General features: G+C 38.1%; 1 protein-coding gene across 7 annotated transcripts in view; it reads right to left on the reverse strand.

Moving 5' to 3' along the window:
- The window catches only part of LOC137634292 (peregrin-like), a 228,618-nt gene that overhangs the window by 190,390 nt on the left and 23,704 nt on the right, over window positions 1-14,524 (reverse strand). For all 7 annotated transcript variants that reach the window (XM_068366626.1, XM_068366622.1, XM_068366628.1 and 4 more), the window contains exon 2: window positions 11,074-11,276. In XM_068366626.1, coding sequence (XP_068222727.1) covers window positions 11,074-11,260 — 187 coding nt within the window. In that variant the 5' untranslated portion in view covers window positions 11,261-11,276. The remainder of the gene's footprint in view (window positions 1-11,073; window positions 11,277-14,524) is intronic.

Raw genomic sequence — 14,524 nt, forward strand, 5'->3', positions numbered from 1 at the left:
TGGCACTCTGACACTTAAGCTCTTTAACGTCAGCCATGAGTTGATTACGATCTGTTGCTAACGATTCAACTCTTTCACCCAAGGCATGAATGGCACGTAACATGTCTCGCATCGATGGTTCCTGAGTGCCAGTAGGGGGTTCAGGCACAACCACTACAGGGGAAGGATTAGGTTCAGGGGCATGTGGAGAGGAAAAATCTACTGACCTAGAGGAACTCCTCCTTACCCTATCTCTCTCTAGCTTACGAGAATACTTGTCGTATTCGAGCCAATCGAATTCCGAAAGGCCCACACATTCCTCACACCGATCTCCTAATTGACAGGTTTTACCCCGACAATTAGAACACACAGTATGTGGGTCGAGAGAGGCCTTTGGAAGACGCCTATTGCAATCCCTAGCATTACACTTACGAAATCTAGGGGCTTGTGAAGCGTCAGCCATTTTGAATTAGTCAAAGAAAGTCCAAAAAACAATCTAAGTCATCAACAATTAAATCTGTCCAATAAAGAGTTCAAGAGTTTAAGTTGAGGAAAAACACCTGCACTGCGAAAGCTCAAACCAAAATGAAGTACTTCACCAAATATGTTGAGAAAACTCCAGGTTATACAGCGAGTATTGATACGTCTTGTCGTCAAGGTCGACAGAGAAGAATTGAGGCTTGTTTACATGCATGTGTGGTATCTGGCCGATAGTTGGCGCTGGTGGGCACACCCGCAACCTTCATAGCTATCGCTCGCGAGTTTTTGTGTATTTTTTTCTGTCGAGCCGCTGGAGCAGCAGCTATTATATATTCACCGGCTAAGTTAAATATTTAAAATCAGGTGTTTTGTCAATGACTAAAATTTTAATTAATTTTAATAGACTTGTCTCTTAGTAATCTACGCAAAGCAGTTATATTTAGAGAAGAATCACTCAATTCCTTGACCTTGCTTGAATCTAATTTCCTTATAAATCCAATAAAGCTTGAATTTTTTTTTCCAAAAATTTAAAGGGATGGATTCCCTCCTCCAGCCATATAGTATTAACACAAAACCACCAACCTGACATGAACATGTTACTCTATTACTCTAATAACAATGATGATCACCTCATCATGGACTAGACAATTCAACTTCTCCCTCAAAAGCCTAATGGCCTTGCCTTTCAAGTAATAAACCCAGTGTACTGTGCATCACTTATTTCAAAATAGTACCAGATAACAGGATTTATAAACTATAATTAATTGCTTCTCTTTCTACAGCATGATTAAAACACTAAAATATAAAGCAAAAACTAAAATTAAATAATACATCAAATATAGCAACAGCAACACTAATGGTTCATACTTTTATACACCAGATCCAGTTAAATTTCTGAATTAACAATAAGTTATACATAATGAAAGATTGCCACATCCAACATTAATGTTGGATGGTTAATACTCTCGGATAGTTACTAAATTTTGAATATTTAAATTCTTAGTACTATGAAAAATATTATTGGGAAATCCTAAGTCTATATCAGGCTTTATCTCAAAACATGATAAATTCTGTTGGCAACAGTAATTTAAAAGAAAAAAAATCTCCACAATATTGATTTCAAGATTTTAGGACAAAAGAATAATAAGGAATATGTGACAGTTTACTAAACTCAACAAAAGAATAACAATGAAAAGGTGGCAGTTTACTTAACACATGTTAGTGAATGGAAGCAAATTTTATCATTAATGTATTCTCGAATTACAAATTTTCATAGATTAAAAAAGCATAGAAACGGATGACACCACACCATACATATCTGGAACTGGGGTGGTTTTACAACTAAGTTAGATGTCATTTAAACATTTATAAAATAAAATTCATTTACAAATAACCATTATTTATAAAAAAAAAAAAAACACCTATTTCTTGACCACTACATCATCCCTGACACTTCAGTCCATCTTAAAAGAAAAAGTACGGTAATCGGCCAGTAGAGCAGTATAAGTGTAGGCAGATCTACTGGCCTCAGGAAGCTAAGTAATTATTCTTGTCATTTGATCAATGACCTGTGCAAAATACTGGGAAGGGGGGGGGGCAGAAACTTACATTAGAAGTACAGAAACAAGTTTGCATGAAAAAAATTAATGTTTAAAAATAATGACATTACAGTAGTTTCACAACAAACTCACTATTGTAAATAAGTCCAAAACATAATCAAAGGGTTAAGGACCATGATAAAAGGCTAATTGGTTGATTGAGACCAGTAAGATCTGGAGGAAAACTCCTTGGGATTGATGTTGAGCATTAGAACTCGCATTATTCAAACACAAACACAGAAAACCTGATGTACAAAACCAGTTTAGAGGGTTTGCAATTTAAACCCACAAGGATAAGATACAAGTTGGAAGATTTTTACCTCACTACAATGCTCCATGGAGCAAGTAATACAGCAGAAAAGAGCACTTGTCCATCAAGAGCAATACATGGGCAATCAACTCCGGAGTCATCACAGATTATATCATAATGGATACAGAGTTAAAGATAAAAGATTGAGAATCTATGAAACCAGTAATCTCTCTCAAAACAACGATCACCCATACAAATCTAACTACCAGTACGTCTCAAGATAATATCTAGCAAATGTATAGTGAATTTATTTTAGCAAGGCAGATTTGCACCGATTCACAGTGGTGCCCTTTTAGCTCGGAAAAGTTTCCTTATACCTATTGGTAAGAAGCATTTTTTTCCAAATACCATCATTGTTTTCAAATAATTACAATGTAATGCAAATCAAAACTTATTTACTAACCTAAATTTCTTCCTTAGATATAGGTTTTGTCAAGAAATAATGCTGGCGAATAAATATATTTTAATAACTACACCCGCTTAAGTCAACGACGGAGCTTGTTTTTGGATGCACGCTGCATACCCACTTAAGAGTGGTCTTGGGTAAAATGAACATTCTACTGTCAAACACCGAAGAGGGAATGATAGGGAGATTGTAACTTGGCGTTGAAATTATGAATTTGTTTGTGATTTTAACGCTATTTATGCAACACTATTTTGTAATTATTGTAAAATATTATGTGAATTTTTCCCACTAACATACTAAGGAATTCATTAATGCACTAAGATTTAAGGTAGACTAACCTCCATTTTCCTGAGGGAACCCCATCCCAAGTAGAGAAGTTTGTGTCGAAGTTTTTTTTTTTATTATACAGTATAGCCAATATCTATTTGCAAAGTATTTTTTATTATTTCAATATACTGTATTTCCCGTGTCATAAGACGTACCTTTTTTCATGAAAAATGCCCTCAAAAATCACCCTGCGTCTTAACACTTAAGAAAAAGTTGTATAGGGGAGTTTGACACCACTCAAACACCCAACTATTACATACAAGCACTCAAACTCAAGACATAAAATATAATACAGTAATACAATTATCATTCATATGTAACAAATTGATCTATTTTTATATTGCCCTTCACTTAATGAAGTACAGTAACAAAATTTTTTTTTTTTTTTTGGTAATCAGCTGATTACTCATTAACACCCTTCTACAAGCAAACATGCCAACTAATGGTCTCGTAGAAGACTACGCTATGACATATTCATTGTTTATGCAGTACAGTATACTGTATCTATTTTCTCATATTTTGTTGATATTTTGTAATGAAGCAATATATTGATATTGACTTAGTTGCCTGAGTTATGATATACTACAAACGGACAGTTGCTGAATACGACCTTGGTAAAAACTTCTGTTAGTTGATTAAAGTATTACCAAGTTAGCAGAAAAGAAACTAGACCTAGAATCACATAAACAGTAGCAAAAGTATTCCACCTAAATGAATTTTTAGATTTCTTTAATCAATAATTATATTTGTGTGAAAATTTATAGGCTATATGAGGAATTTTGGAAATATCACTAGAATTTTACCTCTAACAAAATTTTATGAACCTTTGGCAACGCTGCTTTCATGTAAACAACACTTGAAACACCAAACACTATGACTAAACGTGTAGTTGTGGTGGAAACTACGACTGGTTTAGTGGTTTCTTATATGAATATGTAATAAAATTGGGATAATTGGCATATAGCTAATTAATATTAACTTAAACATCTCATAATACACCCAAAATAAGAAAAGTTACAGTGCCAGACAATAATCACGCTAAGAGTCGCTGACTAGGGATTTCTGCTAAGTTGTTTTTAAAATCCTCATTTTCTTTTTCTAAAACTGCCTTTTTAATTTAAGGGTGCATCTTAACACTTGTAGTGTTTTATGACACGGGAAATAAGGTAATTTATTTTTAATATGATAGATTATTTGCAATATCATTTCTAAAGAAACACCATTTATTGCAAATACAGTAGCTGTGTATATTTAGATTATGCTAGAGAGAAATCAACTAACCCCCAAAAACCCAACTAGAAACATAAAAAATAGTTCCCTCTAGTTGTTAAAAATCACATACCCCAAAAAACATATCTCGAATGAGGAAATATTAATATTGAAAAAAATACTTGCTGTGAACTACTGTATATCATTTTACTGTACATTTCATGATGAAAGTGTTAAAAACTAAAAATTTCCATGGTTTTTTTATATGATGAAAAAATTTCCATGGTTTTTTTATATGATGAAAAAAAAATAGGATCAGCATGATTCATGGGATTTAAGATGAAATCATACACAGTACAGTATTGTAAAAAAAATTTGCAAGGCCACACAATATGCTATACTACACAAGGCTTTGGGAAACCAGAATAATAAAGACAATAGACTCAAATATCAGTGATCTTTGTTGAAAATGACAAATTTGGAAGCAATTTGTATTTTTCCTAACAATACAAACCTGTAGCTATTTATAGGAGTATTACTTTCGGCGGAGCTGAAAGACAAGCCATTAAACTTTTAGGGAGGGTTAACAACCCACCCACTCACTAGTTAGAAGGGGGTTGTAGCTACCCAGCTCATTCACACTCCTGGGCTGTTTACCCCCCTTTGCTTGGAGGTAGGACTGCAATGGGGACAGGTGGTGGCGGGCTAATTTGTATAAATAGCTACAGGTTTGTATCTTTAGGAAAAATACAAATTATTTCCCAATTTGTTCTGTCACAAAATACAAACCAACGCTATTTATAGGGGTTGACATACCCTTCAGGAGGGTGGAAGTCCATGCTAACTGGCCTTTTGGCTTGGACCCGGGGTTTCCCCCTTTGTGTGTTTTGCACATAATTGGTGGAAACCATACACCTCGCTAAAGCCGTACTATGCCTGGTACACGGCTACGCAAGCTGTGTGCCTATGATACTAACACAGTGATTGATCTAGGTAAGAGTTCTACGAGTCATCGGACTCTTCCGAGGGTACCATGGACTTTACCTAATCCCACCTCACCACGGGGTATGGGGACGTAACGAGTATATCTATCTATACCAGGATACACAAAGAAAATGGTTTTACCTGCAGACAATGGAGGTCAGCTTTATAGACTACTGTAGGGTGGAAAATGAAAGAAAGTTAAAACCAGTCATTCTCTAGTCATTTATCCCAGACTTAACCATGGTTTACTCTACCCTCCCTCATCTGCTACCTGTCCATTAAGGAGCCTGAGGTTTTAAAACCATTTACTGTGTAGCCACCACAGGATCCGTGGAGAACGTCTCCATGTTCCTGCAGATCACGTCTTGCAGGATGTGGGTGGTGAAGGTCATTTGACGCTTCTACACGTCCGCTTACAAGGCCTGCGTCACAGAGTACTATTATAAACAATAGGGCGTATTTCTGCATTTTAAAAGATGTTCACATGTGGCTGTTAGTCACTGAGGGGGTTCTCTCGGGATCTCAGTCGAGGGGTACTTATGAGTCGACTGGGCGTGACAAATTTTGCTGGCAAGACAGGTCTGCTGGGCAAAACAGATCTTGCTGGTGAGATGAGTCTGATGGCCAGTTCCCAAAGATCAAGGGTGGGGGATGAATAAATCCAATTCCCGTAGGATCTCTCAGGATCAACGTTTGTAAGTGAGATGAGTCTTTTAACAAGACAAGTCTGCTGATGACAAGGCCTGCTCTCAAGGGGTGAACCTGAAAATATTCCGAAGACTGCTCAGCAGGAACAGGAAGATGTCTGTTAGATCTTGTTGTCACTAGGGGGGATCTCACTCTACGACGAGAGAGAAGCGCGCCCCCAGGAGAGACCTACCTCGGACTTTGCTCCACCCCCGACGGAAGAGTCGGCTCAGCATGGGGGAGAGCAAAGCCTTTGGCAACGAAACTGCAACTGCCGATGAGATGTATCTGTCAGCAATTCTCCCCACAAGCAGGAAAGTTGCTAGACAGATATGATCAAGGGAAGTTCACCCATGGAAGGGAGAGCAGCCTAACACATGGGGAGGATAACTCTCCCTCCGAAGGAAAAGTTGTCAAAACCCCAGAGGCGGACCTCCGGGTAGCGCTCTTTGCTTCCCGTCCCCAAGCATTGCTCAAGTTGAAGGTCTGCATCGAGGGCTACCTGTGAAAACGTAGCCAAAACTATTTTCTCAAAGTCAGCGTGCTGATCAGGAGCTGCCACATGCCCAGGACTGTAACAATGCAGGGACAGCACATTCCACAGGAACGAAAGGCTCTGCTCTTCTACGTTAGCTGTCTTAGCCGAAGGAAGAAGTACGCCATCGCTAGCTGAGGAATATAAAAAACAAATTATGAAAGAAAAACTTCCTCGGGAGCACCACCTAATCCACTGACAGGAAAGGTATCCCCCGAAAGAACAGAAACATAATAAGAACTGTGCACTCCCTTCGCCGGCTGACATCGTCGGGAGAAGGTGAGCTTAAGCATGAGAACTGTAAAGAAAATTACAATTAATTACCGTATCTTCCGTGTCATAAGACGTTATAAGTGGTAAGACGCATCCTATATTTAGCTAAAGAATTTTTGGAAAAAAAGAATGAATTTTACAACCTACAGTACTCCTTGACGGCGATTCTACAGTGTGATTTTTCATTTGGCACCATCAATTTTTCTATTCTGGTTGTATTATGAAATGTGATAGGTAAGTATTAATTAGCTATACATTTGTTAACCAAATCTTATTATATATTCAATGGGAAAACCACAAAACCAGTTGTAGTTGCTTCCATTGTAACAATGTTTTCAAGTGTCTGTTTACATGAAAGCAGTGTTGCCAAATGCTCCTGAACAAATTTCGGTAGAGAAGTAAAATGCCAGTAATCCCCAAAATCCTCACATATAAATATTCATACAACACTAATTATTGATGAAAAATAAAATTCTCTAGAAATTTCACGAGAGAATATGATTTTTCTTTTGTTTGTTTGACTCTAGGTCTAATTACTTTACAGCTAACTTGGTAACAGTGTGCTCAACTTGCAGTGAGATTTTTTTTCAGGGTTCTGTTTAGCAAAAAAATCTATTATTTTGGTATTCATGCAACAAAGTCATTACCAAAATATTAACAAAATATGAGGAAATAGATAAGTACGGCATAAACAAATAATGCAACCTAGCGATGTCTGCTTAGATAACATTACAGTGAACCCTCGCTACTTCGCGGTTCGACCATCGCGGATTCACCACTTCGCGGATTTTTTTCATAACCCATGTATATACATATATCGCGGATTTTCCAGAAATATTGAAAAAACCGCGATGTGACCGATGGTGCGAGATTGGAGAAAGTAAGGAAAATTGAATAGTGATTGATTTTCAATATAAATGAAACTTTGAGGAGCAACAAAGATATCATTTGTTAGAGAGATAGAGAGAGGTAAGGAATGGGAGGTAGTGAAAAGTAGCCCACAGAGAGAGAGAGAGAGAGAGAGAGAGAGAGAGAGAGAGAGAGAGAGAGAGAGAGAGAGAGAGAGAGAGAGAGAGAGAGATAGAGGGGGGTTTAAATGTAATAAACAAAAAAAATTGATAGGTTATAACACATTGGTGCTTATGTAATATCAACGTATACTGTAGACGGTTTGAATAAGTTAAGAAATGGTATAAATGATACTTTGTTAGTGTATTCGTACACACTCAAGAGCGGCAGCTAGATGACAGCTGATCTATTCACAGCCAAAAGTAAAAAAAAAAAGAAGTCAACAATACTCGATTTTTAAAACAAACCCGAAATTTAAAAACAAAAGTACATGCTTTCTTAATGTGCAATTAACTATTTAAAGAGTGGCAATTTTCTAGAATAAAATGATATTTCCCAAAAAATAGTGGTTTGCTGATGAAATCGGATGCCGTATTTTTAGCTATGATTGAAATGGATGTAGACTCGGCCTAATTATTTCGTTTCGTATTTAATTGACACTAAGAAAACTAATTTTAGTTTCTTCATCTAAATGTAAGTATTGTATAACACGAAGAGAGAGAGAGAGAGAGAGAGAGAGAGAGAGAGAGAGAGAGAGAGAGAGAGAGAGAGAGAGAGAGAGAAGAGAGAGAGAGAGAGAGAGAGAGAGAGAGAGAGAGAGAGAGAATCAGCTGTTGTACTCAAATGGCGTGTTTTTGTTTCGTGAGAATTTCATCGCCACGACTTTAACAACAACATACTGCACTGAACTTTACAGTATTATACAGACTACTGTAATATGATAAAGTAAAATATTTGTAATCTATTTCATATGAAATGGGGCTATTTTTTTTTTGTTTAAAATTTACATTTACGTATGTAAAACAACTCTCTCTCTCTCTCTCTCTCTCTCTCTCTCTCTCTCTCTCTCTCTCTCTCTCTCTCTCTCTCTCTCGTAGATTGTTTTCCTGCTTTGCTACGTATGTATGATTTTATATAGATACGGTAAATAATATTTGTAATAACATATTTTATTAAAGCTTTTACTATAATATCATTATTTATCACTTTCATCATGCGCGTTAAATTCCTTAGTTTGTTTACTGAGCGTACTTTATGACGCCGTCGTTTCAGGCGGCGTCATAAAGAAAAAAATTTCATTTGGAAGTCCTAAGAAAAATTAAGTAAAATATTAGTAATAACCAAATCAACATACTGTACTGAATAATCAATATAATGCAGAAACTAACCTATACACAGATGTGTAAATGCGTTTGTTTCTTCATTATAATCAGAGATAAACGTAAACAAAACATTGGTTGCCATTTTTTATTGTGCTTTTTGGCGTGTTTAGGAAACGCATGATATAAAGTCGCCCTTAATATTTGTGCCTGTTGTAGTTTAGGGTACGTTAGTACATGCATTAAGTGTTCTGTACATTAAAGGGTAGTTTGTTAACAGTACTACGTACAAGGGAAGGTTCTAAAATCTGAATATACATGTTAAATAAATAGGTAAATATGGTGTCACTACTTCGCGGATTTTCACCTATCGCGGCCGGGTCTGGAACCTATCTACCGCGATAAACGAGGGTTCACTGTAATTGGTTTGTTTGTGTGTAAATGGCGTTGGCAACTTGGCGAGTAATCATCTGTTCACCAAAACTAAAATAAATATCTTGTTACCTTCATTAATGAAAGAAAGTGCATTTGCCACACATGAATGATAACTGTAGCCTTATATTTTTATGTCTGGTGAGTGTGAGTGTTTGTATGTAATTACCGGGGTGTTTGAGAGTTGTCAAACTCCCCTATACAACTTTATCTAGCAGCTAAGATGAAGGGTGATTTTTGGGGGTATTTTTCAGGAAAAGAAAAGTGCATCTTATGACATGGGAAATACGGTAATTTAGCTGACAAAACAAACTACTCAGGAGAACCACTCAACCCTCCGGCGGAAAGGTGGTTCCCCGAGGGGGAGCGGACAAGGTAAAGGTCATGCACTCCCTCCACAGGCCAAGAATGGCTGTTAGCCCATCGCTGCATGAAGGAGAGCGCCATCGAGAGCTGAAAAAGTTAAATTACAAACTGTTATTATTTCAACATAATTAATAAAGAAAACAATTCAGGAGCGCATCCTAACCCATGAACAGGAAGGGCATTCTCCCCGCAGAGGATCTGCCATGTAACAATGAAGAGCGGCGTCATCAGTGAGAAAGAGCAAAACTGAAGTCAAGCTTTGCGAAGGCCGCAAGCAGATTTCCTCAAAGAACACATAGGGGGAAGGGTGATGTTAACATCCGAACGGAGAAGGATTACTAAACAATGAAGTCACTGCGGTGGCGTCTGGGTCACTCAAAAGCCTCCAACCTACGGGTTGACCGTCGTTCAAGGTGGGAAGGTCGTAAGAGAAGGTTCTCCGCCCTTGAGAACCTGCCGCACTACACTGTCACACAAACAGCAACATTCATGTAAAGAAAAGCATAAAATATACAGAAAAACATTAAGAATGTTATCATATATATAAAAGAAAAACAAGATTATGAAAAAACAAATGGCCAGTAAGTTGGGAGTGGGAAAGAGAGAACGTCACTCTCCCCAAGCCAAAAGTAAAGTGTGGTTCACAGGCCAGGTGTGTGAGTGAACGTGGTAGCTACTAACCCCCGGTGGTTAACCCTCGCTAAAAGTCTAATGGCTCGTCTTTCGCTTGCCGAAAGTAATGCCCCTATAAATAGCGTTGGTTTGTATTTAGTGGCGGAACAAATATAAGTTACAATGCTCTATCTGAAACGGAAACCCAGAATACAGTAGTTACAAACTGCAATAGAAGATCGTTTACTACTTCCATTCATATCACTTACAAAACCCTACTGTAATTAACATTACTTGCTGTCATGTGGCAAAGCACATTAAACTGACATCCCAAACTGATAATCTGAGGAACAAAAATTAATTTACAAAATTCGTAACCAGACATGGCCTAAATATTCTCTCCAAATTCATAAGTACAGCCGTTGTACTTTTGACAATTCTTGGCCAAATATAATCACAAACTAAACGACCCTTATCACTGAGAAGCTTTGTTACAAATTATCAAAGCAGAAAAATCTTTACATTATATAATAAAAGGACACACATGCCTCATAAAAACTAAAAACACATCATTTAATTTTACAAAATGCAGTCTACTTAGTGTGAAAATACAAAAATAAATACTGCAAGCTATGTGCTTACTAGATAAAAGCCTTCCAAAATATATACAGTACCAAGATTTACCTTCAAAGTAGAAATTTACTTACCTGACTTAGGAGTAACAACGTTTGGAGGGGGATTTTCATGATCATATGTTGTCATGTGGTTCTGGATTCCAGAAAGACTGCGATAAATCCTACCACAGGATGCATGAGGGCATTCATAAGGGGGTTTGGTCATTCGACAATGTTCCAGAAACTGGTCCATGTCAAAGCCAAGGCCTAGACGAGGCATCTTGAATTAAGTGTATCTGAAAATTGGATAAAAAATTGAAAACCAGTGCATAATGAAATATAAGTATAGTCATTTTGAAAATAATTTGCTACAAAAAAAGATTACAAACTTCTTTAAAACAAATCATGTATTCAGGATTTTCTTAAAATGCGCACAAAAACGTTACATGTCTATGACATATACTTCTTATTTAAATATATCACACTACTAATTATGTAATATAACTGCCTATTATGAGGGCATGTAATAAGGTAGATGTCTTAAGTGTCTGCATGAAAAAAAAGACAAGAGACATGTCTTGCTACAGATTAAGTTTTAGTAAAATACGGTATATCGACAGAAATTTGGAGGGAGAAAAAAAAAAAACAAAAAAAAAACAAAAACAAAAATCTCATTCTTTCTATGCATTGATCCCCAACAAGAAACCAAATGTAGCAAATGTACCCAAAAAGGAAAATGTATTGATCATGTACTTCAAATAAAATGTACCAGTAATGTAACCAATTTAACAAAATACAGTACAGTATACTGAAAAATTATTCATTGAAAACAATATACCCTACTGGCTAATTTACCCAATAAACAATATGATCTAATGAACAAAATTTACTCTATGAATATAATAAGACAAATTCGTAGATAATTTGTATTTTTCCCAACTATACAAACCTTAGCTATTTAATAGGGGTATTACTTTCAGTGCAGCTGAAATGACGAGCCGTTAATTTTTAACGAGGGTTACTACCCATACCGCTGGTTAGCGGGGGGGGGGGGGGGGTTTACTTTACACACACACCTGTGCTTGAGCTCACTTTGCTTGGAGGTACGACTTCAAGGGGGATAGGGCTGGCGGACAAGTTTGGTTAAATAGCTAAGGTTTGTATAGTTAGGAAAAATACAAATGATCTACGAATTTGTCATTTGAAACCACGCTATTTAATAGGGGTGACTCACTCATTAGGAAGGGTGGACATCCCAGGCAGTCTGGCTTTTTGGCTTTGCCCGGGGGCTCCTTATCAGTGTGTTAGCACTCAATAAATAGGGACCCCTTGCACCTCACTAAAACCTTGCTACGGGTTTGCGGCCTATGCAAGCTGTGTGTGAAGGTATGTAGAAGTGTGACTCGTCCTAGAAAGTTGTTACGAAGTTCTTTGGATGGAAAACTTGTATACTAGGACTTTCACAATACCACCTCGTCAGGGTATAGGGACGTAACAGTATTAATATTAATACTAGGAACACAAGGAAGCATGGTTTACCTGCAGTGGTTTGAGGTCAGCTATGCAGACAACCCAGGATGCCGCTTTCCCGAAGAGAGGGGATGATGAAGAAAAGAATAAGGGCCAGTCAAACCTTTTCATTCATGCAGACCTAAACTGGGTAACAATGCCCTCAACCTTCTGCTACTTGTCCAATAAGGAGCTTGAAGTTTTAAACCAGCTGTTGTGCAGCCACCACACTACCGAAAAAGTATCGAGTCTCCTGTGGGTCACATCTTGCAGGTAGTGGGATATGAACGTGGTCAGTCTCTTCCACACCCCAGCTTGAAGAACCTGCGTCACTGAAAAATTTCTTTTGAAGACCAGGGACGTAGCTATGCCCCTGACATAATGTGCTCTGGGGCGACGTGACGGAGGAGGGTCTGGATTCAGTGCCAGGTCAATGACCCTGCAAATCAATGCAGAGATGGTGTTCTTGGTGCCCCTCCTCTTACTCCTTCCTGTGCTGACGAATAGTGCTGGCACACGAGGACAGGCTGCGGCTGTTCTCTTGAGGTACAGCCTCAAGCTCATCACTGGGCATAGTAAGAGATGGTCTGGGTCATCTGTTACAGTGAGGAGACTAGAAATCCGGAAGGAGTCGAATCGCGGATCCGCTACTCCCGGGTTCTGAGTCTTAGCAATAAACTCAGGGACGAAGCTGAACGTTACCTCTCCCTATCCCCTTGAATGGGCGATGTCATACGAGAGACCATGAAGTTCGCCGACTCGCTTGGCCGAGGCCAAAGCTAGCAGGAACACCATCTTCCAAGTCAGGTGGTGATTGGTTACCTGGCGTAATGGTTCATAGGGAGGTCTCTTAAGAGACCTGAGAACTCGAACCACGTTCCATGAGGGAGGTCTCGCTTCCGACTGGGGGCAGGTAAGTTCATAACTCCGTATGAGTAGAGAAAGTTCTAGCGATGAAGAGATGTCCATTCCTTTCAGCCAGGACTGAGAGGCGTATTTCTTCAAGCAAATACACGAGGAACTCCGCTATTGCTTGAACAGTGGTATCGAGTGGAGAGATACCCCTTCTACGACACCAACCACAAAAAAGACTTTCCACTTTGCCTGGTAGACTGCTGCTGATGACTTCCGCAGATGTCCAGACATCTTGATCGTAACTTGTTGCGAAAATCCTCTCTCAGAGAGGAGATGCTGGATAGTCTCCAGGCATGAAGTCATAGTGATGCTACGGCTTTGTGGAAAATGTTGGCGTGTGGTTGTTTGAGTAGATTGTGTCGTTGAGGGAATTCTCTTGTAGTAAAGCGGCATAGCAGACCAATTGTTCAAATTGGTCTAAAAGCACCAAAATTGGCACACATGTAGATTAATATATTCTAAACATTTTTGGATATGGAGGCATTCAAGATTAGCCCTTAGGAAGATATGGCGGCCATTGTTCAAAATGGCCGCCATTTAACATTAGCGTCATTACATAGACTTCATTATGTGTCGTTAGTTTGGTGCTAGATGGGCCAAAATTCCCTTTTTTTACATCAGAATTAACATCAATAAATGTTTAACAGATATTTAGATGAATCTTCTCAAAAATGGCCCCCAAACTGGCCGCCATTTTGTGGAAAAAGTGGACATTTGATGAAGATTTCAATACTCAATGACATAATACCTCTAATAACCAGTACCTGATTTCAGGAACACACTTTAATTGCTCAAGTTGCTTTTTTATTTCAAATTGCTGGCAAAATTGCTAGTCAAAATAATACACAGAGTACGGGAAGTTTACAGTATGGTCAGATTGTAGTTATATAGTCGACCAAAAGCCCAGTCTCTAGGCACAGTACTTGTGTAATCCTGCAGTACATACATGTAATACAATAACGTAGATTTTGCCACACTATGTTAATTATGATTCCGAACTTTTCAAATCTGGTCACCAGAATTATGAATGTCTACAGATCATAATGTTGGTTAGCAAGTTTTCTGTCCCAATCTACTGGCATTCGCCTTCACAGAAACATAGACCAGTGCATTGCAGTGA

Source organism: Palaemon carinicauda, chromosome 44 (genome assembly GCF_036898095.1).
Source record: "Palaemon carinicauda isolate YSFRI2023 chromosome 44, ASM3689809v2, whole genome shotgun sequence".
NCBI classification, from domain to species: domain Eukaryota; kingdom Metazoa; phylum Arthropoda; class Malacostraca; order Decapoda; family Palaemonidae; genus Palaemon; species Palaemon carinicauda.